This window comes from Sander vitreus, chromosome 10, assembly GCF_031162955.1.
Source record: "Sander vitreus isolate 19-12246 chromosome 10, sanVit1, whole genome shotgun sequence".
Lineage (NCBI taxonomy): Eukaryota > Metazoa > Chordata > Actinopteri > Perciformes > Percidae > Sander > Sander vitreus.
In genome coordinates this window covers 20,917,399-20,945,273 of record NC_135864.1, presented here as the reverse complement: position 1 = coordinate 20,945,273, position 27,875 = coordinate 20,917,399, and the positions used below count along the sequence as shown (strand labels likewise).

General features: G+C 41.5%; 3 protein-coding genes across 6 annotated transcripts; 1 reads left to right on the top strand and 2 right to left on the bottom strand.

The window, feature by feature from the left end:
* Positions 1 to 77: 77 nt before the first annotated feature.
* rab9b (RAB9B, member RAS oncogene family) lies at positions 78 to 8,018 on the bottom strand. The gene is made up of 2 exons (XM_078260878.1): positions 7,930 to 8,018; positions 78 to 5,336 (listed from the first exon to the last, which is right to left on the bottom strand). The coding sequence occupies exon 2, from the start codon at positions 5,277 to 5,279 to the stop codon at positions 4,668 to 4,670; it is 612 nt and encodes a 203-aa protein (XP_078117004.1). The 5' UTR covers positions 5,280 to 5,336; positions 7,930 to 8,018; the 3' UTR covers positions 78 to 4,667.
* Positions 8,019 to 8,769: 751 nt separating this feature from the next.
* On the top strand, positions 8,770 to 13,379 carry pofut4 (protein O-fucosyltransferase 4). The gene is made up of 5 exons (XM_078260877.1): positions 8,770 to 8,945; positions 9,265 to 9,603; positions 9,738 to 10,118; positions 11,445 to 12,067; positions 12,234 to 13,379. The coding sequence occupies exons 1-5, from the start codon at positions 8,943 to 8,945 to the stop codon at positions 12,382 to 12,384; spliced, it is 1,497 nt and encodes a 498-aa protein (XP_078117003.1). The 5' UTR covers positions 8,770 to 8,942; the 3' UTR covers positions 12,385 to 13,379.
* znf185 (zinc finger protein 185 with LIM domain) lies at positions 13,255 to 27,807 on the bottom strand. Of its 4 annotated transcripts, none has more exons than XM_078260873.1 (35): positions 27,645 to 27,807; positions 26,643 to 26,705; positions 26,230 to 26,347; positions 26,031 to 26,138; positions 25,902 to 25,928; positions 25,696 to 25,752; positions 25,564 to 25,614; positions 25,395 to 25,466; positions 25,220 to 25,300; positions 23,725 to 23,787; positions 23,453 to 23,575; positions 22,958 to 23,371; positions 22,112 to 22,525; positions 21,591 to 21,656; positions 21,392 to 21,463; positions 21,056 to 21,130; positions 20,754 to 20,834; positions 20,468 to 20,548; positions 20,071 to 20,127; positions 19,883 to 19,936; positions 19,586 to 19,645; positions 18,974 to 19,024; positions 18,826 to 18,870; positions 18,538 to 18,585; positions 17,853 to 17,915; positions 17,601 to 17,672; positions 17,411 to 17,473; positions 17,019 to 17,132; positions 16,704 to 16,751; positions 16,346 to 16,381; positions 15,556 to 15,630; positions 15,380 to 15,454; positions 15,193 to 15,258; positions 14,785 to 14,890; positions 13,255 to 13,814 (listed from the first exon to the last, which is right to left on the bottom strand). In XM_078260873.1, exons 2-35 carry the CDS (start codon positions 26,650 to 26,652, stop codon positions 13,713 to 13,715), a joined length of 3,048 nt encoding a protein of 1,015 aa, XP_078116999.1. In that variant the 5' UTR covers positions 26,653 to 26,705; positions 27,645 to 27,807; the 3' UTR covers positions 13,255 to 13,712. The 4 variants fall into 4 exon arrangements, with proteins under 4 accessions (XP_078116999.1, XP_078117000.1, XP_078117001.1 ...); XM_078260874.1 differs by having other exon boundaries at positions 27,649 to 27,807; XM_078260875.1 differs by having other exon boundaries at positions 20,760 to 20,834; positions 27,645 to 27,806.
* Positions 27,808 to 27,875: the final 68 nt, after the last annotated feature.

The window sequence follows — 27,875 nt, the reverse complement described above, 5'->3', positions numbered from 1 at the left end:
TCTTATCCTCTGTAGTGCAAAAAGAGGAGTTAAGGGAAGTTGTCCATTAGATCAACACGTAATCAAGATGAACAGTCTAACTTTCACACAGCTTTAATCACACTTATGGGTTGAGCACTGAGGGTGAGACAGACGTTCAGTGTCATTTTGTACATTAATATAAAATGATGCCCTTTGCAATTTACATAAGCCATTAATATGGACAGCCCAAAGAAATATGTTTTTACATTCTTAAATATTACAGCAACATTAAAAAAAAAAATACTGACAAGACAGGGTTGCAGTGATATGAGACAGCATCATGAGAGCAACATACTGTAGGGTTATGCTACCAGTTCATACAAGTACCCACTGATTCTCAGGTAAACACTGCGATAGGCTACATTATCTGAACGGATCAAAACTGAAATAGTACAGTAAAGAGACAAAGTATTCAGTTTAATCCAGAAAACATTAACGCTGACACATGATAAGCTAACAGCCCTTATTTTTGCTTTGAAGTAATGTAGGCTACCAGCTTGATTTTGTTACAATGCCCTACTCAGTTCACAGTAAATAAAGTTTCTCTCATATTGCTGCGAGTACTAGTACTCAACACACCTTTACAGTAATCATATGAACAAGCTGTTTATTTTAAGCCTACATTAAACCAAAGAACCATGTAACAAGTAAATCTGACCGTACCTGATTAGATACTTTCACAGTGAAGCTCTTGCAATGTTCACCATTAGTCTGCACACATTGAAATATGATGCAATGTTTGACTTGAAAGGCAAATCTCAGGCTGAGAGAATACACAAGACCGCCAACAAAACAGAAAAAGAGGGTATGAGAACATGCATTATAATAAGAACCATGGTGACTGTGCATTCAGAAGATGAAAACACTTGATCTTATTTATGCAACAGGTTTGGTTGTTTGAGTAGACAACACAATATAATATTGTTTCAGCAGCAATCAAAATACCGATGAGAATGATTTTAGACCATGTTAAACTTAGTTTGAAGCATGGAATATCAGCACATTATTTTTTCGAACCATACAGGCAAAAACAATGCCCTCTGATAGCAGTAAAACCAAAGGGAGCCTGTTTTTAAAAACATTTAAATTAAAGTACCATCCAGTTGAAAATGAGTAAACATTAAGTTGTCAGAATATTTAGTTATACGTTTCACTCAATACTGTTAATAATGGACAGAAGAGGTGATACTAATGTTTGCACAACGCATTAGTAGTAATGACCCTATCCTTGTGTTCAGGCTATTTCACATTCAGCTGAGACCTAGAATGACCAGACAGACAGCACAAGGCATTTGGCCCCCCCAAATTCAGTTGACGAACTTTCGAAAAAATGTGGGGCCTCTTTCACACTGGCTGCGTGGCGTGAGCGTGTCTGTTTTTATTTCGGCTCCTATGTTAACAGGTTAGAGCTTTCACACTGCCTGCGTGACACGCACGTTTTCTATTGGGTTCAGGTCTAGAGACTGGCTAGGCCCCTCCAGGACCTTGAGATGCTTCTTACGGAGCCACTCCTTAGTTGCCCTGGCTGTGTGTTTAGGGTTGTCATGCTGGAAGACCCAGCCACGACCCATCTTCAATGCTCTTACTGAGGGAAGGAGGTTGTTTGCCAAGATCTCGCGATACATGGCCCCATCCATCCTCCCCTCAATACGGTGCAGTCGTCCTGTCCCCAAAGAATGATGTTTCCACCTCCATGCTTCACGGTTGGGATGGTGTTCTTGGGGTTGTACTCATCCTTCTTCTTCCTCCAAACACGGCGAGTGGAGTTTAGACCAAAAAGCTCTATTTTTGTCTCATCAGACCACATGACCTTCTCCCATTCCTCCTCTGGATCATCCAGATGGTCATTGGAAAACTTCAGACGGGCCTGGACATGCGCTGGCTTGAGCAGGGGGACCTTGCGTGCGCTGCAGGATTTTAATCCATGACGGCATAGTGTGTTACTAATGGTTTTCTTTGAGACTGTGGTCCCAGCTCTCCTCAGGTCATTGACCAGGTCCTGCCGTGTAGTTCTGGGCTGATCCCTCACCTTCCTCATGATCATTGATGCCCCACAAGGTGAGATCTTGCATAGAGCCCCAGACCGAGGGAGCTTGACCGTCATGTTGAACTTCTTCCATTTTCTAATAATTGCACCAACAGTTGTTGCCTTCTCACCGAGCTGCTTGCCTATTGTCCTGTAGCCCATCCCAGCCTTGTGTAGGTCTACAATTTTATCCCTGATGTCCTTACACAACTCTCTGGTCTTGGCCATTGTGGAGAGAGGTTGGAGTCTGTTTGATTGAGTGTGTGGACAGGTGTCTTTTATACAGATAACAAGTTCAAACAGGTGCAGTTAATACAGGTAATGAGTGGAGAACAGGAGGGCTTCTTAAAGAAAAACTAACAGGTCTGTGAGTGTCGCAAGTCTTACTGGTTGGTAGGTGATCAAATACTTAGGTCATGATAAAATGCTAATTAATTATTTAAAAATCATACAATGTGATTTTCTGGATTTTTGTTTTAGATTCCGTCTCTCACAGTTGAAGTGTACCTATGATAATCGGCAGTGTATCAAATACTTGTTCTCCCCACTGTACATATTAATAAATTACATTTTGATGTTTGAAAGTCTCTATGTTTTGACATAAATGCAGATATAAATGTAATTTAAAAAAATAATAATCGATTTTCAAATATTGCACCTGTCAATACAGAACTATATATTCTGTAGCCTATTTTGCTGTAAATACTGCCGACAACGTCTTTGCTGTAATCAAATCAGTATATATTTATCTTTAACATGATGTATGCTACTGCTTGAGTGCATTTTATCAATGGGAAACATACATGTGTACAGACAAGGCTAGCAGCAGCAGCACCGCGTCAGACACGTTTCTGGTGTGAAGACATAGAAAACACCAAGCAGCCGCCACGCAACTGACATGCAACAGAAACGCCACGCTCACGCCACTCATCCAGTGTGAAAGAGGCCTTAGCCTCAAGTGTGCGCCCTTTTGCCAGAAATCTAGGTTTCATTGGCCCCTTGATATATAGCTGATCTTCTTACCCTACATCACTCCTCCAGGAACCTAAGATCGTCTAATTAGTTCCTTTTAGCTATTCCACAGTCTCAGATGAAAACAAAGAGTGATCGTGCCTTCTCCGTTGTGGCCCCAAGACTCTGGAACAAACTTCCCATTCATATTAGGTCCTCCGCTACTGCTGAGATCTTTAAGTCTCGTCTTAAAAGACATTTTTATTCATTGGCGTATGATTTAGTTTAGGGACATTTGTATAGAAGTGTTTTGTTTGTATGATGTTCATTGTGTCTATATTTGTATTGTCTTTGTTTTTATAACATAATATAACTTTTTCAGCCTAGGTTGGTTTTAAATGTGCTGTATAAATAAATTGACTTGACTTGACTAATATATCAGGAAAGCACAGGAGACCTTCAGAATAGGTTAGGACTGGAATGTTGAGGTCAGACACGCAATCAACAAGGCAGGCACGAAATTACAAACATGCCATAATTATGAAAATGATTGTTGATTCTGATAATTACAACCTCCTCTATACATCAGGAAAACAGACCGAAATCAGCCCTTGATCGAACAGAATATCACACGTCTGTAAAAAAACACAAACAAAAAAAACACATCTGAAGATAGAAATGTGCTTCACAGAAAAATAAACAGCGGTTTATCAACAGCAGCAGCAAAAGCAGTATTATGTTTTAACTTCGAGAAACACTGAAACAGGCCCATGTACTTAAATCATGGGAAATAAAAGTGATCTAATAATGCCTAGCTCGTACACCTGCCACATCCAGCTACACAGTAGTGCAGTGGTAATACATATAATAGACAAATGAATAAGAGCACCACATTAGCACGTACCCAATGCTTATAGTTAGAGCTGCAAAATGAAAGTTTAAAGGTCCCTTCCCATTGAAGACAAACACGGTCATCCTGCTTTTTAAAGCAGCAGCAGTATTTTAAGTTCCTCGTACCTCAAATCATATTGGTCATCATACTGATGTTGGGGCTTCTTGTGCATAATATCTGCCTGGATTGTGTCCAGAAAATACATTAGCGCTCCACTTTTGCTGAAGGATCTGATAACAAGAACATGTGATGTTGTATTCAAAGTCCATTTAAAACCCAGGAAAATACGCTCATGGACGGACTGTTGAGCAGTACCAAGAACAATGGTATGTTGATGTGCCAAAGTGTGCTCTTGTGTAGAGTGTGCTCTTCAAGAGAGGTCTGGTATATGCTCTCCACTGTATTATTTAACATCATTTGAATTAAAATAAATGCTCTGAAAGCACAATTTGATACAACTCCTGCATAGGCAGACAAAGCTGACACTGGGTGAAAATGTGTTTGTGCAACACTACTGAAAGCAGACATAGTACAAAGGATGAGTATGCTTGTTACAGTGTGCCTGTACCTTGGTTAGAGAAATAATTCAGCTGAATCATTGACACAGCCCTCCTCAGGGCAGCTGCATTTTATCCACATTATGTTTAGGGGATACTGTACTCAATACCTTGTACCTACAGTATGTGTACCATTAACAATATCTGACTGACTCTCAAAACTGCCATGGGCAGGTTTCAGACAAATAAATTAAGACAAGGTGGATTCACACCTGACCAATCAGCAGCAAGACGTGCGAGAGGTTTTGCGGTTGCCATGGAGATCGATAGTACTACTTAGTAGTGCATGGTCAATCTGGTCCTCAGCAGCCAGAACCTCCCTGACAGCTGCCTCGAATGCAGCTGTGACATTAGTGTCATCCTTAGCACTGGTCTCAAAGTAAGGGCAGCAGCCGTTCTCTTCACACCAGGCCCGTGCTTCGTCCTCGCCCACCTCCCTCCGCTCCATGTCTACCTTATTGCCCAGCACCACAAAAGGGAACCGCTCAGGGTCTTTCACATCCGAGTAGTACATGAACTCCTTCTTCCAGCAGCCGAGATTCTGGAAGCTTTGCAGGTCGTTTACAGCAAATGTGAGCAGGCAACAGTCGGCGCCTCGGTAGAAAGGTGTGCGCAGGGACTTAAAGCGCTCCTGGCCTGCTGTGTCCCAGATCTGAAGAGTGACCAAGCGCCCATCCACCTCCAGGTCCCGGTTTAAGAACTCCACGCCGATGGTGTGAAAGGACTGGGAGTCAAAGCGGTCTGTAACATAGCGGTTCATTAGGGAGGACTTGCCCACTCCACCGTCACCCAGCAGGATCACCTTCAGGAGCAGGCTCTTCCCACTCATCATGTTTCCTCCCACCCAGCAAGGCCTCCACACCACGTGGCAGACCAGGGTCAATTTAACCTAGAAAGAGGAAGAAATGCAAACATAGATATTTACTACACATTTAAAAGGGAAATGGAAATCACTACTGGGGAATAGGAAATGAAACACGCTGAATTCTCAGCCACACAGTCTGTGGGCTTGACTTCGCTGATGATTCAGTGTAAATACCTAGGGGAAAAGACTGCTGTTTGAGCAACATTTGCATTTAACTTAAAATGAACCTTACTGACAGCAAATGAAAGGGAGATGTGTAATGGTTGACTAGTTTCAGGGATGAATGACAGGGTTGAAGGACTGAGATATCTACCAAAGGTCTCTTGTTGGAGCTTTGAGCTAAAAGACTACAGCCTTGTTGTTTACTACAAGACACACTATTAGGCTTGGGCCGGTGTAAACAACGGCAAACTCTGGACAGGACCGGTATACCGAATTTTACGACTAGGTGTCGCACTTGAGTCAGCCGCTCCCTACTGCGCAACACTGCAAGCAATACAAGTTGGATTTAGTGCAGTGACACTGTCGGCACAGGTTGCTAATGTAGTAGTGTTGACAAATTGACCGAAGAGCCGGTTAATTAACCCGACTCGTGTCACTGAACTGGGAGAATCGAGTGCCATACGTCAAATGAACCGACTCACTCCTGTTTTTTTACCTCATTCGTGCCGTTATGTGTAGCTGGTATTCTTCTGCTACTGTGTGTGTAGTAATCTAGCTCATTAGCGCCTCCACTGGAGTGGTGGTAGAATCAATCAGGAAATGGGCTAATGAACGAGAATGTAAGAATGTACGAATGTAACCGTGCAACCGCTAGAGTCTAATGTAATCAAGCGGTGTCTTGGTTCTCGGCAAGTTTGAGTTATTAACCAAGCCTTGTTTCTGGTGCATCTTAGATGATTGTGTTCAATTCACACATTATCAATGGGGAAGTACATCACATACACATACACGTAATGTTATCTTGGTAGTTATGTTAAGTTAAATGTTAAAGAAGTGAATGTTGCTACATGGTAGGTAGGCTGTCACAAGGAGACCGCGCACCAGGCTACTGAACAAGACCGTAGGACCGTAACCGAGGAGGGTACTGCTGCATGAGTCTATATTCAAACAGGTGTCTAGGTTCTTGGCAAGTTTGAGTTACCAAAAGCCTTTATTTCTCGTGCATCTTAGATGATTGTGTACATAGAAATTCATAGGCTACATTATCGATGGATATCGCATACAAATACACGTCATGTTATCTTGGTAGTTATGTTAAGATAAATGTTTGTTACATGGTAGGTAGGCTGTCACCAGGAGACCGCGCACCAGGCTACTGAACGAGACCGTAACCGTGCCTAATGCATGAGTCTATGTAATCAAACGGGTGTCTAGGTTCTCGGCAAGTTTGAGTTATCAACCGATCCCAGAAGCCTTTATGTCTCGTGCATTTTAGAATTGTGTTCATGGAAAATCATAGGCTACATTACCAAGGGGAAAGTATTATATCACATATAAATACACGTAATGTTATCTTGGTAATTATTAAGTTAAATGTTAGAAGTGAATGTTGCTACATGGTAGTTAGACTGTCACGAGGAGACCACGCACCAGTCTACCGAATGTAACCGTGGCCAGTGTGTGAGTTTAGTGTCGGTCAGTATGAGTGTATAAATAGTATGTTGAGACCGAATGTAACCGTGCAACCGCTCGAGTCTAATGTAATTAAGCGGTGTCTTGGTTCCTGGCGGATGAAGTAAATGCCCCTCATGCCTAAACTTAACCAATCCAACCAACAAAGGCAACGAGTACTAGCCAATCAGAAGAAGAGTTGGGCGGGTCATGCTTTCACCATCCTAGGAAAGGGCTCACTTGTGTGTTGTTGTATTTTGAGAGGCTTGACTACAGTGTGAGTCACATATGTATAAAGGAGCTAACAAATACATTTTTTTTTTTACCGTAATGTTGTTATTTCTTTTTGTTAAAATGGATTTTATAAAATTGGTATCGAAAAAAGTATTGTTCAGGAACCGGTATTGAATTTACGGTAAACGTTACAGGTATCGAACATTTTTTTAATGATACCCAGCCCTACACATCTAGCTATATGCTTGCCAGCTAGAGCGTGGAACATGAACATTATCCTACATAATTTAATACATCAGTTTTATAACATACAGTATAACAGGTGCAGTGTTGGAGTCCTACGCCACAACAACAGGGGCGAGTCAGGATCATGAGCTGACACGACCACACACATGCTACTGTTGTCAACTGTGACAGCAGCTAGAAACTCTTTATAAAACAGCTTCGTCGATGGTCTCAGCGAATGTGCTTCAGAGCAGAAGTTAACTAGCAGGGAACCGAAACAGGTAACAGGCTTTTGAAAAACTATATTGCAGCAGACAATAACACTGTTGTGTAGCGGCTGCATCCCAGCCAACTAACAAGCTATCCGGCTAGTCTGGTGGCTTGTTGACATTCTATCCCGGCCAGGCTAACCGTTAGCCTCAGTGCATATGCGACTAAAAACTATTTTTAAAAGCACCAAAAGAACAACTGTTGCGGTGAGGTGATGTATTTACAATTGAATCCATCTAATACAAATAGAAAAAAAACATGGGTTTTCACTCACCCTGTTCCTAATAGTTAATATTTCGTGGTCTGCCCTCCTCCCCTACATCTGACTGACATGAGTGTCGTGACGTGCGCGTCCCCATCGAGAAGCTGCACGTGCACACCGGCCAGGCGAACCAAGGTCCAAAAGCCCGTAAAGTTCACTTTCGATAAAGAAAATGTCTCTCTTCTCTGTGAGGTGTACTGTACAAATGTATTTTGCACATCTTGACGTGTACTTCACTTGAGTATTTTTCTGTTCTGTGCTATTTATATCTGTTCTGATATATTTATACTACTAAACTACATTTTAGAGAGTACTTTTTTAGTTACTGTAGTCACTTTGCAGATTAAGATTATGGATGATGTATTGTTATACATTAAACTACTCAATGGTATATAAAGTACATAAATTCTACCTAAACTTTAATGCAATCGTATGAATAATACAGGGTATACAACCCACGGAGCTCATATAAAGTATTTTAATGTTGGTAGCCTACTTTAAGTACATTTTTCTCTTGATACTTCTGTACTTTTAAGTAAGATTCACACCAATGTTTAAAGCAGAGGATAATATATTTCAATGGTGCCCTTTAGAGCAATACAGATTTGACAAAGGTATACCTGCAATTACCTATAGTACATACACCTCTTTTTAGTATACGATGATACGAAAATAACGAATCTTTTTTTTAAGTTATCGTTTTACTTAGTAGAACAACTTTGTCCAATACAAACTGAATATGAACAAATGTATGTTGCAGTACAGACATTTAATAGAGCAATATACACTCCGGAGCTGTAGGTGGCGATGTGCATCATTGGGTTAGTTTGCGACCCAAAGAAAAAGAAAAGCAGAAACGTAGAAGGAGAATCCGGCTGTTTTTATTCTGTACCGTTGTCTGTGTGAGATAAAACTGCACTCGGTTATCACTAATCCTCAAAACCAGTTTACACGGAGAACAGCTGTATGTTTTTGGTTTGAAGAATCCAAAAAAAACGCGCCTTCATGCGTTTGCTGCAGTGGCAATGGTAGGAAACGGTGCATGTTTCGATAATGGTGCATGTTCAGAAACTACTGCACTGACACGTATGATTGAAATGTTAAGGTCAATTGATAATGTTTGTTCACCGAAGTTAGCTGCGAGGAGAAATAACTGCATCTACATGACTTTCACTTGGGGTTTGAGCACCAAAACACAGCGCGAGTTCATTTGCGAGACTTAGGAATCACGCCTACATTAAACAGATAAGAAAGTTAATCGATTTGTCATTTTGAATTGTGACCTACTTTTATCAGAGTAATTGCAAGTCTCTGAAATGTGTTGTCTTTTTCTTTTCAACCTTGCAGATGGCGGGTAGGGGCAGGCTGGTTCCATGTGTGTGTCTGGGGCTGTTTGGTGTCCTGTGCTGGGTCTGGGTCTCCTTTGCCTCCTTTCCAGATGATCAACTTCACATGGAGGCCTTGGATGCGGTGGACCAAGGAGCCTTTCAGCCCCAGAGTGCTCTGTCAGAGATGGAGTTTGCCTCCATCAGTTCATACAGAGGACCTGGCAACAGTGATCGCCGTAGCAACAAGGAGCTGCCTATTCTTCTCTGGTGGAGTGGAGGACTGTTCCCACATTTCCCTGGTGACACTGAACGCATTGACTGTGCCACATCCTCCTGCCTGGTCACAAGCAACCGTAAGGTACCAGAGATCTGTATCCTCATACAGCCTTCTACTGAAACTCTTGGCTTAGACAGAGAGACGATGCATGCTCACATTAATAATAATCATCGTCTGAAGTTGTTCTGCCAGTAATCTTGAGTTTGATCTTCAAGGTCCAGCTGTACAAACGGACAGCATCCATCATCTTTTATGGAACAGACTTTCGTGCATATGAGGCGCCACTCCCTCGTCTCCGCCACCAGACCTGGGCACTGTTCCATGAAGAGTCACCCATGAATAACTACATCCTCTCCCATGGACCGGGAATCAGGCTGTTCAACTACACTGCCACATTTCGCAGGGAGTCAGACTATCCTCTGACCCTGCAGTGGCTGCCTTCTCTGGATTACTTGCTGGAGCATGTGGCCGTGTCCCTGGAGGAGAAGAACCGGCTGAGGAGGGAAGGCCTGGCTCCTGTGCTCTACATGCAGTCTCACTGCGATGTACCGTCAGACAGAAACAGATATGTCCAGGAGCTCATGAAGTATATTCAGGTACAGTACAGAGATGTTTTTTTTCAGGGCCATTTTTACAAATATGCATGATGCATGAGTGTGGCTGTTTTCAGTTTTATACCTGGTTTATTAGGACTCTTATATACCCTTCGAAAATGAGATGCTGCATCCCAAGGCACTATCCTTATCCTTAATACATTCAACTATACAACATGTATTCTTAGTGAGCTGGAATTTTCCAATTATTATAACTGAGGAGGAATTTATTTCCACGATCCACATGCAGTAACATTGCTGCATATAAAATAAACAGAGACTTTACAGATGTTCATCTCATTGGTCTAAGGTACCAGTTATTCCTTTATTTTTAAAATACTGTACAATACTATAGTGTGATTTGTTGATGTATTATTTATTTTGCTCTTATCCTCCGACATTTGTTCTCTTTGTTCCTGTTCTGTGTAAATATCAGGACACATTTCTGCTTGCTGGTGTTATTTTTAATAGTCTCCTAAATTTTGAACCCTACCACAGCCATTCTTTACAATAAACATGAACTGGATTACATGCTCTGAAAATCTGTTGCTTAGAGTCTTTTCTCTTTTATTTATTTTTTTACCTGCACATACTTTGTGCACGCAGGTCGGTAGGTCAAAATCATTAATCTTCAAGCATTAAACTGCAGTAAGACCTCTGTGAATGTTTTGTAAATATAGCCCTGAGTGTGATGTTTTTGAATCCCCATCGGAGAATGAAATGTTAAAATTCAATTAGGAATGTCTTATCGGGGATTTATGAAAAATGTAGACCATTAAAAGTGTGTCAGTGTCACATTAAAGGTCCCATGGCATGACAATGTCACTTTATGAGGTTTTTTAAACATTAATATGAGTTCCCCCAGCCTGCTTATGGTCCCCCAGTGGCTAGAAATGGTGATAGGTGTAAACCGAGCCCTGGGTATCCTGCTCTGCCTTTGAGAAAAAGTAAACTCAGATGGGCCGATCTGGATTCTTCCCTATATGATGTCATAAGGATAAAGGTTACCTCTCCTTTCTCTGCTTTGCCCATGGCAAGCTGGTCAAGGCCCCCCCCCCCCCTCTCCTCCTCAATAGCATTTAAAGCTACAGACACAGAAATGGCACAGAAATGGAAAGCTCATTGTGGGATTGGCTCTAGTGGCTGTAATTCTGCACCAAGGCTGAATTTCGGGAAAGAGACTTCAGATACAGTATTAGGGGAACCACTAAGGCTTATATAAAAGCATCCAAAAAGCAGCATGTCATAGGACCTTTAAGAATCTACCCAATGTTTTCTGAGTATGCCCCCATCTCTCTCCTTTCTCACTCATTATTTTTCTCTCTGTAGGTGGACTCCTACGGAAAATGCTTGAACAACAAACCTTTACCTGAACACCTGGAGGACACGGCCACAGCTACCGGCGAAGAGGCCGGCTTTATGAATTTTGTTGCACGCTACAAGTTTCACCTGGCACTGGAGAACGGCCTGTGTCCAGATTACATGACAGAGAAGCTGTGGCGGCCTCTCCATCAGGGCTGCGTGCCTGTCTATCGAGGCTCCTCTGTGGTGGCAGACTGGATGCCCAACGACCACTCCGCAATCATAATAAATAACTTCCCCTCACCGAAAGCTCTCGGTGAATTCCTCAAACGTCTTGATGAGAATGATGATGAATATGCAAAATATTTAGATTTCAAGAACCCCAGCCGCATTACTAACACTCGTTTGTTGGAGGCTCTGGAGGCCCGCGAGTGGGGGGTTAATGACATGAGTAAACCCAACTACCTGAATGGATATGAATGTTACGTGTGTGACCAGGAGAATGCACGACTAGCAGCAGAACGAGCATATAGGAAAGCCCCTAAGAAGAACCAACGTCCTCACCCTAAAATGGCCAACAACTCTCACATGGGGTGCCCCCTGCCCAGCCCGGGGTATGGACAAGTCCAAGACTTACCTGCAGACGATGGGTGAGTTTGTCTCAAATTATTCACTGTGCCAGGTGTGAAATCCTTGTACTTTCTGTACTTTAATGTGAATAACAATGTCCCGAGGGGAAAGACGTCAGTCTATATTAATGGTCTAATTAAAATTTCCTCTGTGATGAGCCTAATCTGTTTGTATATCTGTCCGCAGATGGTTGCAAATATGGCCCCAGGATTACTGGCAGAGCCTGGACCAAGCAGAAGGGCTGGAGTCCCTGATAAGACATAACGAGTCAGACCCTTCGCTGCTGTGGAAGCACATCCAAAACATTGCTGTGAGCAGAGCCAGAGGAAAACACTGACACAGGCCTTGAAACAAACAGAGGATGGAGCGCATCCAGGATCACAGAGGTGTCCCATATTATGCATCCCCTCTGTTTAAATGAGGGAATGAAGCAGAAATTACTAATATTTTTGCACCGGAGCCAAACCTCCTTTACCCTTATGAGCAGTTTAGTTATACCATAACAGATTTTGAATTTAGCTGACATGATACGTTTGTCCTTTATCCCTATTTTCCTTTATAACCTATTTAAGTTCAGTAATGGGGAAAAATAATGTTTTAGAGTGCTATATGCTAATATTTTCAAGTTGTTTTTTTTACTATAACCAAGGTGCCATCATTGCCCTTACTCCGCCTTGCATTGTTAACATTAACTGCATGCGGTGCAGTTGTTCCACGGAGGCACATTCTCATGGGAGGCAAATTTTCATTGGACTGGGGCAGGGCCAAGGGAGCTCTGCCTAACTGTGTGTGAAGACTATCAAGAAAGTAGCCAATGAAGTGCATTAGCTTCTTTACAGTTACTCAGCAGGTAGCTGATGGTCATTATAAGCTAAAGTCACATTTATGTACACAGCTTTTTAGGTGACTATGCAAGGAAAATATTACTTCACCAAGAAGTGGAGAAAGGCAAATGGAAAGTTCAGCACAAATCCTCTGTGGGAACTCACCACTGCATTTGCAAAGTAGTTCTCAGGAGCTCATCTAATGCATTTCTGTGGCAGATACTTTATAATATTGCCCTAACTTTTCAGTTACATTATGCTAAAAACATGTTTATGTGCAATCATTTTTTTAATCATGCTTTTCTAAAACGTGTAACTGCTTGAGACTCTGACAGTGTTGTGTCTGCTGGCACAGCACTTTGCATAACATATTTATACCAGGATTCTATAAATCATTTTATTTTTTTAACAAAGCATCATACATGTGAACACACTATTTTGTAGAATGAAGAGCAAAAGTAAACATTTTGTAATAAAGTCATTTTCTTGCATAACTGCTAAAATATAACACCCCACTTGCCAGTATTAGTCTGTTCACAGTCATATGTAGCATATCATGTTGTACAGACATATCCTTCATAGTTTACTGAGGCAGATACAGCTTTCACCACCAGGAAAAAAAACAACACAAGCTTGTATAACATAGAAATTTAACCTTATGTAAGAATCAACATTAAGTAGCCATATTGCTCACTATACTCTCTTTTTGATCACCCTAAACCACATCATTCAGTTCAGTTCAAACCAAACACAGTCCAAACGTTGTCGGTTCTCAATTTATATGCAAATGAACATGAAGGGAAGGAGCTGAGGATAAGAGGCTGCTGAAGAGCTTCGATAATCAGTCCAAGGCTTTGCTGTAGCAGCGCTCGCAGTGGACTTTCCCACCATGTAGGAACATACTGTCGAGAAGGTCTCCCATTGGCTTACTACACACACCGCACTGAAAAATTGGGAGAATGTTATAAGAAAAATGTAATTATGAGGAAAATACAGTGAAGAGCAGTGTTTTTATCCTTGAAATTCTCTCATACATGTACTGCTCCATAATACACAGTATACAAAACTGTTGCAGCTTTGAAAACACAGTTAACTGATGAGACCTTTGATTCATTTACTGCCAATAGCTAAATATTAGTTGTATTTCAAGACTTGTAGAAAAAAACTAATAAGGAAGAATGTTAAAAATATTAAAGGAGTAGTTTGACAATTTAGGAAATGCACTTATTGGTTGTATTGCCAAGAGTTAGATAAGAAGGTAGATACCACTTTCATGTCTGTCTGTCTCATATGTAGCTACAGCCAGCAGTTCATTAGCGTTGCTCAGTATAAAAACAGGAAAAGGGGATACAGCTATTGGCTCTGGCCATAGGTTAAAAAACAAAATCTGCCTACTAGCATTTCTAAAACTCACTAATTAACACTTTATATCTTGTTTGTTTAATCTGTACAACAAAACAAAATGTAAAAATGACATGGTGTGGTTTTACGGGGAGTTCTGTGCCAGAGTATTTCTTAGCCGGGACTTCCTGGAGCCACCAATGGTTTCCTGGTAAGTAACTGTGGTGACAACAAGACAAGTCAAGGAAGGGACTGCTTGTGGCCAAGAAATAGTCTGCAACTTAACCCCTTATAAAACCCCAACTTGTTGTTTTTTGTACAGATTAATCAATTAAGATATAACATGTTATATTAAAGCTCTTATTAAGCATTAGAGCTGGTAGGCTGATTATTGAACAATGGACATTTTCAGTATTTACGCTGAGCTAAGCTATAACTCGCTGCTGGCTGTAACATCATATTTACCATACAGACATGAGAGTGGTATCAATCTTCTGATCTAACTCTACAAAAAAGTTTTTTGTTTTTTTAAATCTTCAGCTGAAATGTTTCTGAGCAGATATATGAACTACCTTGAAGCAGGTGGGGTGGCAGTTGATATTGAGGTGCTCGATGGTGATCTTGGCATCGCCGTCCACCGGCTCTCCGCAGAAGGTACAGGCGGATGACGGCATGCCACTGGAGAGACAAAGCCATTGAGACGTGTTAGTTTGGCCACTGACTCAAACAGCTCTCATGAAACTGCAGCTCTGTCTGGCATATTAACATGTGACCCTTTCTGTCCTGTGCAAGGGAACTTAGTAAGTTTAAATAATCCTTTGATGTCCATGCTTAGCCTCCTAATGAGCAGGCTTGGTGGAGTTTCTGCCCTACTGCTTACACATATCTAGTTTCGTGAGAACTGGAAATAACAAGGCAGGGGGAGAAAGGGCTTCGGCTTATAGCTGGTTTAAAACAGGTTTAGGGAATTGTGCTATTACCTGGAGTAAAAGGAAGGACTGCTGTAGGAGGAACTGGAAAAGCTTGATGTCAAATAATCTGACACACTATGGGAAAAAAAGAGCAGTTATTAAGTCATCATAAGAGCAGTGGTGGCAGGTTTATTCAGCAGTTTTTTCTTTCAATCAATATTGTTATTTGATTGGGTAAATAACGTATTAGTCCTACCCATCGATGGCGTCTCTGGCATTATGCAAGGACAGCTCTGTTGCATTGACATACTCCTTTACGTACACAAACCCCCTTGAGTAGAGGCAGATGAAGGAAATAGTGAGTTAATATGCATAGTTTAAATATTAGCTGTCACTTTCATTTAAATGTCTAGTTTTAAAAAAATCACTCACTTTTTGGCCTCGGGTTCTGGTGTTTGGACACGCCGGTCTTCTTCTTCTATCACAGTCCTGGAATAGGTTTCATAACTGGAGACAGAGTGCAGCAGCATTAGCCTCATCTTTTGCTCACTGACGACAGCAGTGTGACGGCTTATACAGAAGGACTCTACATCAGTCAAATGTAACTCAGGAGGTAATCATTTTCTGCCATCACTTGTTAATGGCATGCTGTTTAACGGGCTGTGATTTGACAAAAGGACATCTCTTAATACACATCATTAATCTGACATCTGGAGACTGATAATTAGAGGGAGGAAATTAGGGCAAATTGAAAGACAATGGGAGAGCAGATCTTTTCACATTTAACTTCAGTAATATAACTAACCTGTCTAACCAGGAGTCAGGCAGGAGTTGCAGGTAACTTTAGATCCAGACTGCAGTATTAAGCGACGTTCCCACAAGCTTTGGCCTACATCTCTCACTCTCTAACTAAGACGGCTGTGTTACAAACACAGACAACAGCCAATATGGCCGGTGAAAGTGTAAAACAAGCCTAGATTACCTAATTTATAAGAAGGTTTGCGTCTGATTTGAAATTTAAGTTGATTTAATTTCAATAAATTAAAAACATTTTCCACTCATAGATTTCCATGCAGTACCACAAAAAAAGACCAAAAGCTCCAGTTAAAGGAGAGTGTCTTTACAAAAGTAAGGAAATCAACAGACCAAAAAGTAGAAAATAACACTCTGGAGAAAGTATTCTTGCATTTTGCTGTAACTGACATTAAGATCATAAACTTACCGATCCATGGCGGGCTGTGGATCACTGTGTATCTCCCTGGAAAGTAAAGAAAACTATATTAGATTTTTAGTGCAGGCTGTATGAGTCAATAAACTGGACTCTATCCAGTGAGCAAGAATTCTGCCGTTTTTGTAAGTGTATGAGGCTGATCTTTCTGACTTCTCACAGCTCCAGAGGGGGCGGGATTTATTGTCCAGGTGTGGTCTGTTTCTATTGTACAGCAGCATTGCCTCATTCTGAGCACCGCTCCCCATGCATTTTAACGGTAAACATCACCTACACGCCTCTCACGCTCTCAATTCCTTCTGATCTCCCCAGTTTTTTTATCATAAGAGGTGAGTTTTAAAGAATTTCAAACCTGATAGTTGTGATGGTTGTGACTGTCTCTGTCTGTGTATCCTCGGGGCTACAAAGCAGAGGACATTCCTGCATTATAAAAAGTCTGGCAGTACAGGTGAAGAAGTGACAGTAATAAAGTAAAAATAATGAGTTCAGAAGGAGTTGATTATTCTCTGACTAAGCCGGGAGGAAGTTTCAACTTGTATTTAGCTTGCTTTCAATTAAATGGTTGACAGGCACTGAATTTTAAGATGCTATAATGACATCCTGCTGAAATTGTGAAAAATAAAGTGGTTTAATATTCATTTAATGAGCCCAGCCACAGTAGAAATACCTTTCCTCCTCCTCCTGCTCCTCCTCCCCCTCATCTTCCTCTCCTCTAATGGTAGTGACAGTATAGACAGTGGGCGATGTCCACCTGTCCCAAGGGGAGTCATTCTCCTTGGACCTTGAGCACAAACAAAGACACGAGAGCATGAGAGGATGACAAATTCACAGTGTTTATATTATTAAAAACAGAAGGAAACAAAAAAGGCTGGAAGGGGATCTGTTTACTTATGAGGAAAAGTTGTAACAAATAGCCTATCTGACCTATTTTCATCAGCACCAGTGCACAATGTTTTCTGGCTCAGTGAATAGATGGTGCAAAAGCCGAGTTACTTCACCAGAGTGAAAGGGAAGGAGGTTATGGGAATAAAAGGAGCTTTTAATAAAAGGATGACTTACTTTCTCTCAAACGTGATTATCGTCTGTTGATCTACAGTTTGGCCTCCTGGCACATCTTCTTCGCTGAGAGGGGACATACATTGAAAGACTTTTTAGCACGCAATGGACATGGATGGGTGCATGTAGATGAATGAAACATGGTGGACCGCATTGTGTGTAAGTGTAAGAGTACATCAAAGTGTGTCATCACCTCTCTTCTGTGTTCGCCTGCTGAGGTATGCTGGTTTCCCATGTGCGTGCCCATGACCGCTGAGAGCTGGGCCTAGAGAGAGAGAGAGAGAGAGAGAGAGAGAGAGAGAGTGTCGATGTGCAGCTCAAGCATATCAGACTGTAATGTGTGCACTTTGAGAGAGTCATTCCTGCAGGTCCACGGTCTTTCTTTCCCCTGCATGTCTCACTCATACATTCATAACACAATTATGCACTAAACTCAGTTTAATACCTTGTGGAGTCAGTGCTGACAGGGATGACGTCTGCTAGGGATTCCAACGCATTACTGCTAATACTGTCAAACACACGCACAAACAAAAAAATGGGATGGAAACATTAGAATTTTAAAAAACCCTGGGGGGTTTAAAAGCACTGACAGACAATGAAACACAATGTCCCCAGAGTCCAGCTGAAGACCTTTGTCGCATGACATTGCCCACTTCTCTCTTCCCCCTTATTTCCTGTCAACTCTCTGCAGGCATAATATGGCCAAAACATACTTTAACACACCTACAGGTGCACACAGGGAACATGTCACTGTCACACTCAATATTAGGAAAATCTGACTTAGTTAAAATCTTAGTTTAAGATTAATAGATAATTAATCACAAGCAATTTGGCTGATTGAATAATAATTTCAGTCATTTATTAAGCAAAAATACCAGACAATTCTTGGTTCTCAAATGTAATACTTTTCTGCTTTATATCATCATGAATATATTTGGGTTTTGGACTGTTGGTCAGACAGAATAAGCAATTTGAAGCAGTCTATTTGGCCTTTAGACTAAACGATAGATATATTAATCAAAAAACAATAAACAAGTTCATTGATAAAAGAACTAATTGTTAGGTGCAGCCCCACTTCCCTTTCTTTTGATAGTTGATCACAGAGAAGGTGTTGGATGAGTGCAACTTACTTGGTTTTTGGACTTGGATCTTTGTTCTTCATGTAAGTAGGTGACACACTGAGGAAATAACAATAAAAAAAATATGTAAATCAACATTAGTGTATCAATAAGGTGTAGCCACAGTGCTCAGTATGTGTGGTATGATATTATGAATGAGTAATAAGTATTGCAATAACCGCCAAAGCGAAGCAGTTGTAGTCACTACTATATTATGTAGTAACATGATAGTATCGGACCGGTGCTACAAATAGAGGTTACAATATAGAAAAAGGGAAATTTGCATTATCATTCCAGTACCTGTTGATGGAAATATCAGCGAGAGGCTTGAGCAGGTCAGAGGAGCTAGAAGAAAAGTGGCTCATAATCAGAAACTGCTGCATTATGTATGCTGAGATGCTATTTGACTGGCTGGAAAACAGTCACAGCTCCAAACCAATATGATTACCTGTTAGAGGATGTGGTCCCTATCGGATATGGATCAAACGGATCAGCCGAGCTGAAAAACAATTTCACACTGATTTCACTCTCAATTGTCAGCATGGCCCATCTTGTGTCGGAGGAATTCTGATCACATTGACTCATAATGGAAAGATTGAATGCAGTTTGAATGGTAAACAGAAACACAGAGGAAACGGGGCCAAACTCAATCACAATCAGAATCTGGATCTCTTTGACAAATTCAAAGACTATTCTGCTGCTGAATGGCAAAATCTGTGTATTTCAGGTTTCACCTAAAATGAAGCCCATTTTATTCTATACCAATTATTAAAAACTAAACAGATGCTTAATGTGATGAAATCACATATTTTACTAACAAGAAATTCTTTCTAAACAATTCATTTTATCAACCCCATTAAACTTAATTTGCCTATTTAACTGGAGTGAAAATCTATTTTACAATTGAATCCTATTTTTTGAACAAATTATTTTTTCTTTTCACTCAGTGTCGGCAGAGCAAACTATTTTTTAAAACATATTTACATACACATTGCAGAGACTTTTAACACAGACATCTTAAAGCACCAGTTCATATGTGACGTGGCAGTAAATACACTACCTTGATTCAGTGACTGTGGTCTTCAAATGTGAACTCCATGGATCTGCGCTGTCCACTTTGCTGTTTGGAGGCAAGATATAAAAGTAAGGAGGGTTGTGTATGGATGAATAGCATGATGGGATGGGATGGGTAAAGGGGGCAAGTAAAGGTAAGTGTGCTTCTTCTCATACACTATTTACAATGCCAGTCCATTAGAAAAGACTGAAACCCACTGAACTATTTAACGACCATGAAAACCATCTGAATATAGTACAGAACAGACTTTTTTTTTCTGTGTGTGTGTGTGTGTTCTCATACCTTTTGTCAGTAATGATCACAGTTTTGGTGGTTATAGTGACTGTCTCTGTGGAGCTGATGGGCAAAGAGACACAGGCAGAGTTAGTATAAATCATTACAAGGCATATCTGGATAGAATGCTTTTCTTAGCATGAACAGATCTGCATAGATAGATAATTGTTTAAGAACAGCCTGTCATCTCCTTCTACCTTTGTGTTTCTTTGGCTGTCTCAACTGTCTGTTTCTCCGTTCGCTGCATGCAGAGGCTGGCGGAGACAAAACAAAGCCGCAATACTAATCAGTACAGCACATTCTCTTCTATTTCCAGTCACGCCACAGATAAGACGTGGCTTTCTCTTTCAAAGTATATATCAGTCACTTCAGGAATCTGTTACTTTGTAACACGGTGCATGGGGTTAAAATAGAATGCTGGAAGTAGAGCAGCCCTGATTTATAGAAACTTAAAGAGGATGGGGTTTATTAAAAATCGTACACTTCAGGGAGCTGGGATGCTTGGCCCCTTCATCTGCAGTGATAAGAATTAATGGTACACAAGGTAGGAGGGATGGGGAGCAGACGGCCATCACAAGGCTGTCTCTTACTCACCTGCGTGCCTCTGTTTTGATTGGAATGACGTCATTAGCCAGGAGATCCAGGCTGCTGCTGGTCTTTGCTGGGGTTGACTTACTAAAGACATCAAACACAAAAGTCAAATACAGAGCAGAGTTTGTGCACAAGCTCCTTTGAAACTGTATATCTAACTCTGGCGAGGTAAGTTAAGGTAATGCCTCTGCTTGCTACAGACAACAGAGCTATTGATTTTCTACTGATGAAAGGATAATTCTTTGCATAACGTCTGTATATGGGGCTTGGTTAGGAAAGAGCTCTCTACCTATACCTGTCTAGTCCACCAAGCAGATCCTGACTCCACCATCCTGGGCTGGGGGGAACAGGCTCGGCTGACTTCTCTGGACTGCAGAGGCGGAAGGATGAGAGGAGAGGAGAAGGTGATGAACAAAGGGGGATTTAGGATTCAGAGGAGATTTCAGAGCAAGAACAGGCCAGTTGAGGTAGAGGAGAGTGGGAGGGGGGGGGTCATTAAAAGTCCAACAGTGCCACCTTGTGGGTAACATTCAGAGAATTTAAAGTGGGTAATTGCAAAAAAAGCAAGAATATACAGTATTTTTAACAAACCCATCAGCGAGAGCCAGGAGATCATCTGTCATTGCATTACAGTTGCTGAGCTCTGGAGCTGGCTCCTTTTTAACACTGCAGACAGTGAAGAGAAAACAAATATGAGTGCACCTGCTTTGGCGCGTAGACACACATCTCTATTTTACATTTTTAAGTACCCCATTTTAATCAAGTCTAATTTGGGACACCCTCTTGTGTGAGTTAGTTTTAGGCACCTGCAATTGAGATGTGGGTTATTTTGTGATTACTTTGAAGCAAACACAGTGGCAGTTAGCCATTATCTCTTTTTTTGCCAACTCTGCTATGACATGAATGAGGAAGTTGTTCGTTTTATACCCATCCTTTGTGGTGCGACTGTCCGCTGAGCCTTCTTTTTTCTTTGCCAGCACTGGCTCATCATCCTTAAAGCTGGAGAGGAAACACATTCATATTATCAGATGGTTGTTGATGCTGGAGGCACAAACATGATCATCTTTGTTTCTTTTTTTTTTTTTTTCATATTGGTTTCTGCTGCTTTTATCTTTTTTTCCAGTACCTGGTTGAACTTGTGCCGAAAGAAATGAGAGTATCGGACAAGGTGGTGAGCGTGTCAACATTGGAGCTGTGAAAATAGAACAAACACATGACAATTCCAGAGCAGCTTTTGATCACACACATTAAAAAAAGAATGAGAGCAAACACACACGCAAATAAAACCACATGAAGGCATATTTAAAATTTTGCCTACGAATTATGATATTAATATCTGGGCAGACATTATAATGTTTGAGCTACTGATGTCAACACTATGCGGTGGAGGAAGTATTCAGATCCTTAAGTAAAAGATTATATAAAGTTGATGTTTGTATGTAATGTAACTAGTAAATAACATTGTGAAATATATATGTAGTGGAGAAAAAAAGAACACTATTTTCCCCTAAAAATGTAGTGGAGTATAAGTATAAAGTGGCATATAATAGTAATACTCGGTACAAGTACCTAAAAGGTAATGTACTTATTTACTTTCCACCACTGATAATATGTGCCAGCACTGATTTTGGTTAGTGGAAAACTGACCGTGGCTCTGGAGACAGTTTTGGTGCTATTTGTGGTGTATCCTTCACTGTGATCCCTTTTACAGCAGGCACTGGGGCAGGTGAAAGTGGGACGGTTGAGGCCGGGGCAGGGGATGCTGGAGTAGGTGATATTGGAGTTGGTGATGCTGGGGTGAGTTTAACCAGAGGTGTGTCAACCAGCCCAGAAACGTCTGAATCCTTGGGTTTTGGCTCAGTACAGACTGCCTGGATGAGTTCAGCGAGAGGAGTGTCCACCTTGGTGCACCCTGGTTTCACGCCTTCAACTGGGTCTTTCACTGCAACCGACACTGGAGGGGGGTCTTTCTTCACAGGCTCTGGGGCAGCCTTCTCCACCTTTGGTGCCACTGGCTTATTAATAGCTGCATCAACAGCTGTCTTAACGCTGGTGTCGACTCTGTAAACCACACAAGAAATTAGTGAAATTGAAGGAACAGAAAGCACTTCTTGCTCTGGAAACATGGCACAGGACTTACATGTTCTGTGCTTTGTCACAGTGTTAGAGATATGACCTACTGATGTTAACACTAGGCGGTGGAGAAAGTTTTCAGATCCTTTACTTAAGTAAAAGATAATACTTTATATAATAAGTAAAAGATAATATAAAGTTGATGTTTGTATGTAATGTAACTAGTAAATAAAGTTGTGAAATATATATGTAGTGGAGAAAAAAAGAACACTATTTTCCCCTAAAAATGTAGTGGAGTATAAGTATAAAGTGGCATATAATAGTAATACTCGGTACAAGTACCTAAAAGGTAATGTACTTATTTACTTTCCACCACTGATAATATGTGCCAGCACTGATTTTGGTTAGTGGAAAACTGACCGTGGCTCTGGAGACAGTTTTGGTGCTATTTGTGGTGTAGCCTTCACTGTGATCCCTGTTACAGCAGGCACTGGGGCAGGTGAAAGTGGGACGGTTGAGGCCGGGGCAGGGGATGCTGGAGTAGGTGATATTGGAGTTGGTGATGCTGGGGTGAGTTTAACCAGAGGTGTGTCAACCAGCCCAGAAACGTCTGAATCCTTGGGTTTTGGCTCAGTACAGACTGCCTGGATGAGTTCAGCGAGAGGAGTGTCCACCTTGGTGCACCCTGGTTTCACGCCTTCAACTGGGTCTTTCACTGCAACAGACACTGGAGGGGGGTCTTTCTTCACAGGCTCTGGGGCGGCCTTCTCCACCTTTGGTGCCACCGGCTTATTAATAGATGCATCAACAGCTGTCTTAACGCTGGTGTCGACTCTGTAAACCACACAAGAAATTAGTGAAATTGAAGGAACAGAAAGCACTTGTTTTGCGCTGGAAACATGGCACAGGACTTACATGTTCTGTGCTTTGGGCTCAGGCGCAGAGGCAGCAGATGTGACGGGGACCACAGGGGAGGGGGGTGTGGTGCTGGCAGGTGCTGGAGTAGCAGCGCTCTCATCGTCATCAGATATCTCCACCCTGCACATTTGTAGCCAAGCACACGTGCACACACACATGAGTGCATGTGTGGAGTTGGGCGTGCACACACACAGAAACAGACAGACAGTTTTTGATTGGACTTGCAGGTTTGTCTTTTGTTTTAGAGGGATGTGAGAGGGAACATTTACCTTTTAGCCACAAATGATGGACTGCTGTTGACCAATGAGGTGTCAGACGCCGTTTCTTGAGACCTGAGGTTTTTCAACACACAGTTTCATAAATACCTCCCTAAATGCTCAACATTTACAATCACGTGTGAGTCAAAAGCCCAATTTCTCAATGTGTCGCAAGTTTTTTAAATATGTAACTCACTTCTTTTATCTATCTACTAAAAAAAAGCCGGGAGTCTCTGTGAGTAGGTCGGGATTCAGTCCGGATGTCCGACCCGCATGCGCAAGAGACGTCACACGCAGCATGTTGTTGTACGGATGTCAACAGAATCATAGTAAGGAATCTAATAAAGTAAACTAAGCCAAGATAGCCCTCCGAGCTAATGCGTGCAAACTACGAGGGTGATAAATCAAAAACACCGTCAACCAATGTGACCCAAGACAGCTAACACACTTTTATTAACTACCATAGTGACAACAGCAGCACATAATGCTGGCTTCACTTCTTTCATTTCTACCCTTTACAATAAAAATCCAACTTAAATTCACTCAGAGCATTTCGCTAAGAGGAAACTTAAGAATGCAAACTGCCATAGCCTACGTGCAGTTTAGTGTCCCAACTTCCCTGTAAGGTAACCCCATTTGTACAGGTCCTATCCCCTGACCAATAAGCTATCCTAACCTTAACCACTCGAGGTCAAATGCCTAACCCCAACCAATCGAGCTGCTTCGTAGGAGCCAAGGTTAATAAAATAAAAACAAGGAGCGAAGTATAACTATTAATACAGTACAACTCACGCATTCAAATGTTTTCTTAAAGTGAAGAGTGAAAAAGGCATTATCAGCCCAAGGTACTTAAATTTACTTCACGTCTGTTCAAAGTGGAGTTTTCAACTCTAGACAGTTTCATGAATGATGATGCAGCAACTTCAACGTAACCAGCAACCTTTCTTTAACAGGTAAATGAAGTAGTACAACGTTTTACTCTGAAGTAAAAGTACACAGTAAGTCAGTAGTAAACCATTTTTTAGGAGTTTGGGGGCCTTCTGAACGTTATTGTGGGGTACAATAAGTTCAAATAGTAACATAGGCTATTTAATATTTTTGAAATCTTAATAATCATCATCATAATAAATGTATACCTGTTTGGGGCCCTTTTAACCCGGGGCCCCAGGCAGTTGCCTACCTTGCCTAATTGGTAAAGTTTGCTCTTGGCGTTTATTTCCTGAGTGTATTTCACCGGTGTTTCTGACTGTAAGTAGCCGTGACTATGTGACGCAACTATGTCATTGCAGGTGTGTTGCTCAGGAGCCAAGGAAGTGCAGTGTCGAATTTGTAGTCGTTTGGATGAGTGGTTCACGAGAAAGCTGCAAGCAGCAATAACACAGGCCAAGCAATCGTCTCATTCCCAACAGGCACGTTTTGAACGGGCACTGCACTATAGATTTAAGAATTCCAGATACAGATAGAGTGTTATGATTATCATTAGGAGAGTGACATAAGACATACATACTCAAATTTCTTAGCAGCAGAGAGCACAAAAGACCGTTGCCTGATTGCAGATTTCTTCAGTACATTGCTGGCTGCCTCCGTCCTACGAAATGAGTTATGATGTTAATGCAATCTCTTTTTTCAAGGGCATGCGAGTTCAAATAGGATGGCGTTCTTTTGCGTGAGGAGATTCTTACCGTTTCTCCAGCTCCTCGTTGCTAAGCTGGTCCTCCTGGTTCTCTTGAGTGGGCCTCACAGTGTGCGGGGCTCTAAGGAACAGAAGCGCAAACACACACAGCTCATGAAAATACATTCTCACTCCACTGCCAGCGGTCAACTGGGAATCTGATGTGTGTGCATGCTCACATTTTCTTGTAGCTCTCTGAAGGTTTTTTGGTGAATTGTGTCGTCGTAACACTGTGAAAAAAAACAGATCACATTAATGTAGGAATGTCAAGTCACACTATATCTGCTTCTTCAAATAAGAGAAGCTCTTACCTAACGCCGTTAGTTGTTACGGGTGGAGCAGGCTTGTCTAGTTTAGTGAAAACGCCTCTGAAAGAAAAACAAAAAGTTTAAGTAAATTCATTCTTTTTCTTCAATCACAAAAAGCCATTTTTCAGTGCTCAGATATCCCTTCATCTGCGTTTGATTTAGGTCTCTAGTTTCAAATTGGATACCTAATGTGCAAGTGCTAGTCTCACCTGATCAGGAACCCTGGTGCTGGTGATCTAAATTTAAAACAGAGAGCCATTATCAGCACAGTCATGTTTTGTGGGAAGTTTCCAAATAATCGATAGATAACTCTGTGACATCAGAAACCAGGTGTTTACCTTTCGCCGTCAGACTTGGTGGGTGGCGGAGCGGATGTTGTTGGTGACGATACTGGACTGGTCTCAACAGTGTCTCCATTCAAACGTCTGGCCCTTACTTCTGCTAACCTGCATGGATTCACAGGAACTTGGTGTTGTCTATTCAAGTGACTGAGCGATGGATAAAATGGACAGAACCCTATTTAAACATGTGGCTTACCATGGTTTCTCTTCTTCGGTTTCAGCCTGAGCTTCTTGGCGCTGCTGCATCCAGCTGCTGTCATCCCTCAGCCTGGTCCGCACTTTGGTGGTACGGAACACGGATGCTTTTCCCCCTTCTGAGACACAAACATGTGCATGTCACATTACCAACACACCATCTGAGATATTATACACACTGTGTAGGCTGCATCATAATGAAATCTTAATCCTAGTCTGCTTGATGCATGATATTCAGTTCCCTTTGGGCCGACACACGCCACATAATCAACTACCAACTTGTATTTTGAATTAAAATCGAGGCAATGACAGAAGATCAGAATTTACAAAGTCATCAGCCTGGCGCAGAGACACTCCTTTTATTTAAGGAAACACGGTGTCTCACATTCAGATCACATCAGTCATCCTACTCACCTTTTGACATGCTTGTTCTAGATGTTTCTATCTCCACTTTGTTCTGTTATCTTGACAGGCCACCTGTCAAAAATATTTTTGGAACCACATCGAGACAGAGATCTTGTTAAACAAAATTGTACAATTTGAAGTAAATTGCAATTTATTAAGACAGTCTAGTTTCAAAATTGCCCTTCGCACGCTATGTTCCCTCCCAATGAAGAACATGTGCTCTGTAAAGCATTCCTCAGTCTTATCCTTTAGACATGTAGATGATCCTGTCCTACCACTTTTCCTAACTGTTGCCTAAATATGAATGGACTCACACACATACACATATATGATCTTTTGTGTTTGGATACAAAATATAGTCACACAGAATGATTTGTGTGATTGGGTAAATATTGCTTCCTTTCACACATTTTCAAATGAGTTGACCCCTCAGTTATTTACAGTCAAAACTGATCTGCTCAGAGGGGAAACCCACTTCCTCTGGGAAGTGAAGAAGAAAAGGCAAATACAGAGTGTTCCCTAATCTGAATCAGACTAAATCGTATGCAAAATTGTAGAGCCAAATTCATGATGCAAATATAAACTCCTAGGGCTGTGAGTTCACTCCTTCTAAAGCCTGTCGCCACAATATCCCTTGAGGATATTGGCGTCAATATTGGTGACAGAACAAATACATCGAGGGCTCACACAGCATATTTATCCTAGGTTTAGCACAACCGTCCACACAGGATAAATGATTGATGAAGAGCAATAGCGTTCAAGGCAAGCGGCGAGCAGGACAGACTCTCTCTACTGACAAGCAATCATGACAGGGAAACACCCAGAAAAATGAGAGGGCAAACACTGACAATCACCAGATAACACTTTCAACAAACAGTTTATGTTGCATGATTGATTACTTTTATGTTTTCTGTTCTTACAGCTGCTGATTACTGAAGCTCTAAATACAGAATCTACCCAGATACTTTAAATGATGTTGTGAATAATACACCTGGCAGCTAGAGTACCTACCTACTTTTACTTTATATCCAGCAGAGAAACGTCCACCCGGTTTAATCGAGTTTGCGATCAGTGTGTCCGGCAGTGTGAGTAGAGGAAAAGTATTTCTCTGTCTGACAGGTGTCTTAGTCCCTGTGCTAGTGAACAGGTACGGGCGTGACCACTAACAAGCTCAGCCAGTCAAGGAAGGTTGATGTGGGGTGGAGCAGTAGGTGCTTATCTATTTGTGTGTGTGTGTTTGTG

Coding starts and splice junctions, on each gene's coding strand:
- rab9b (XM_078260878.1), bottom strand. CDS start 5,279: ATGATGAGTGGGAAGAGCCTGCTCCTGAAGGTGATCCTGCTGGGTGAC.
- pofut4 (XM_078260877.1), top strand. Junction 9,604..9,737: donor TGGTCACAAGCAACCGTAAG/GTACCAGAGATC, acceptor TTGATCTTCAAG/GTCCAGCTGTACAAACGGAC. Junction 10,119..11,444: donor AGCTCATGAAGTATATTCAG/GTACAGTACAGA, acceptor TTCTCTCTGTAG/GTGGACTCCTACGGAAAATG.
- znf185 (XM_078260873.1), bottom strand. Junction 21,657..22,111: donor AAACTGTCTCCAGAGCCACG/GTCAGTTTTCCA, acceptor CTATTTTCACAG/CTCCAATGTTGACACGCTCA. Junction 17,133..17,410: donor ATAATCACGTTTGAGAGAAA/GTAAGTCATCCT, acceptor TTTGTGCTCAAG/GTCCAAGGAGAATGACTCCC.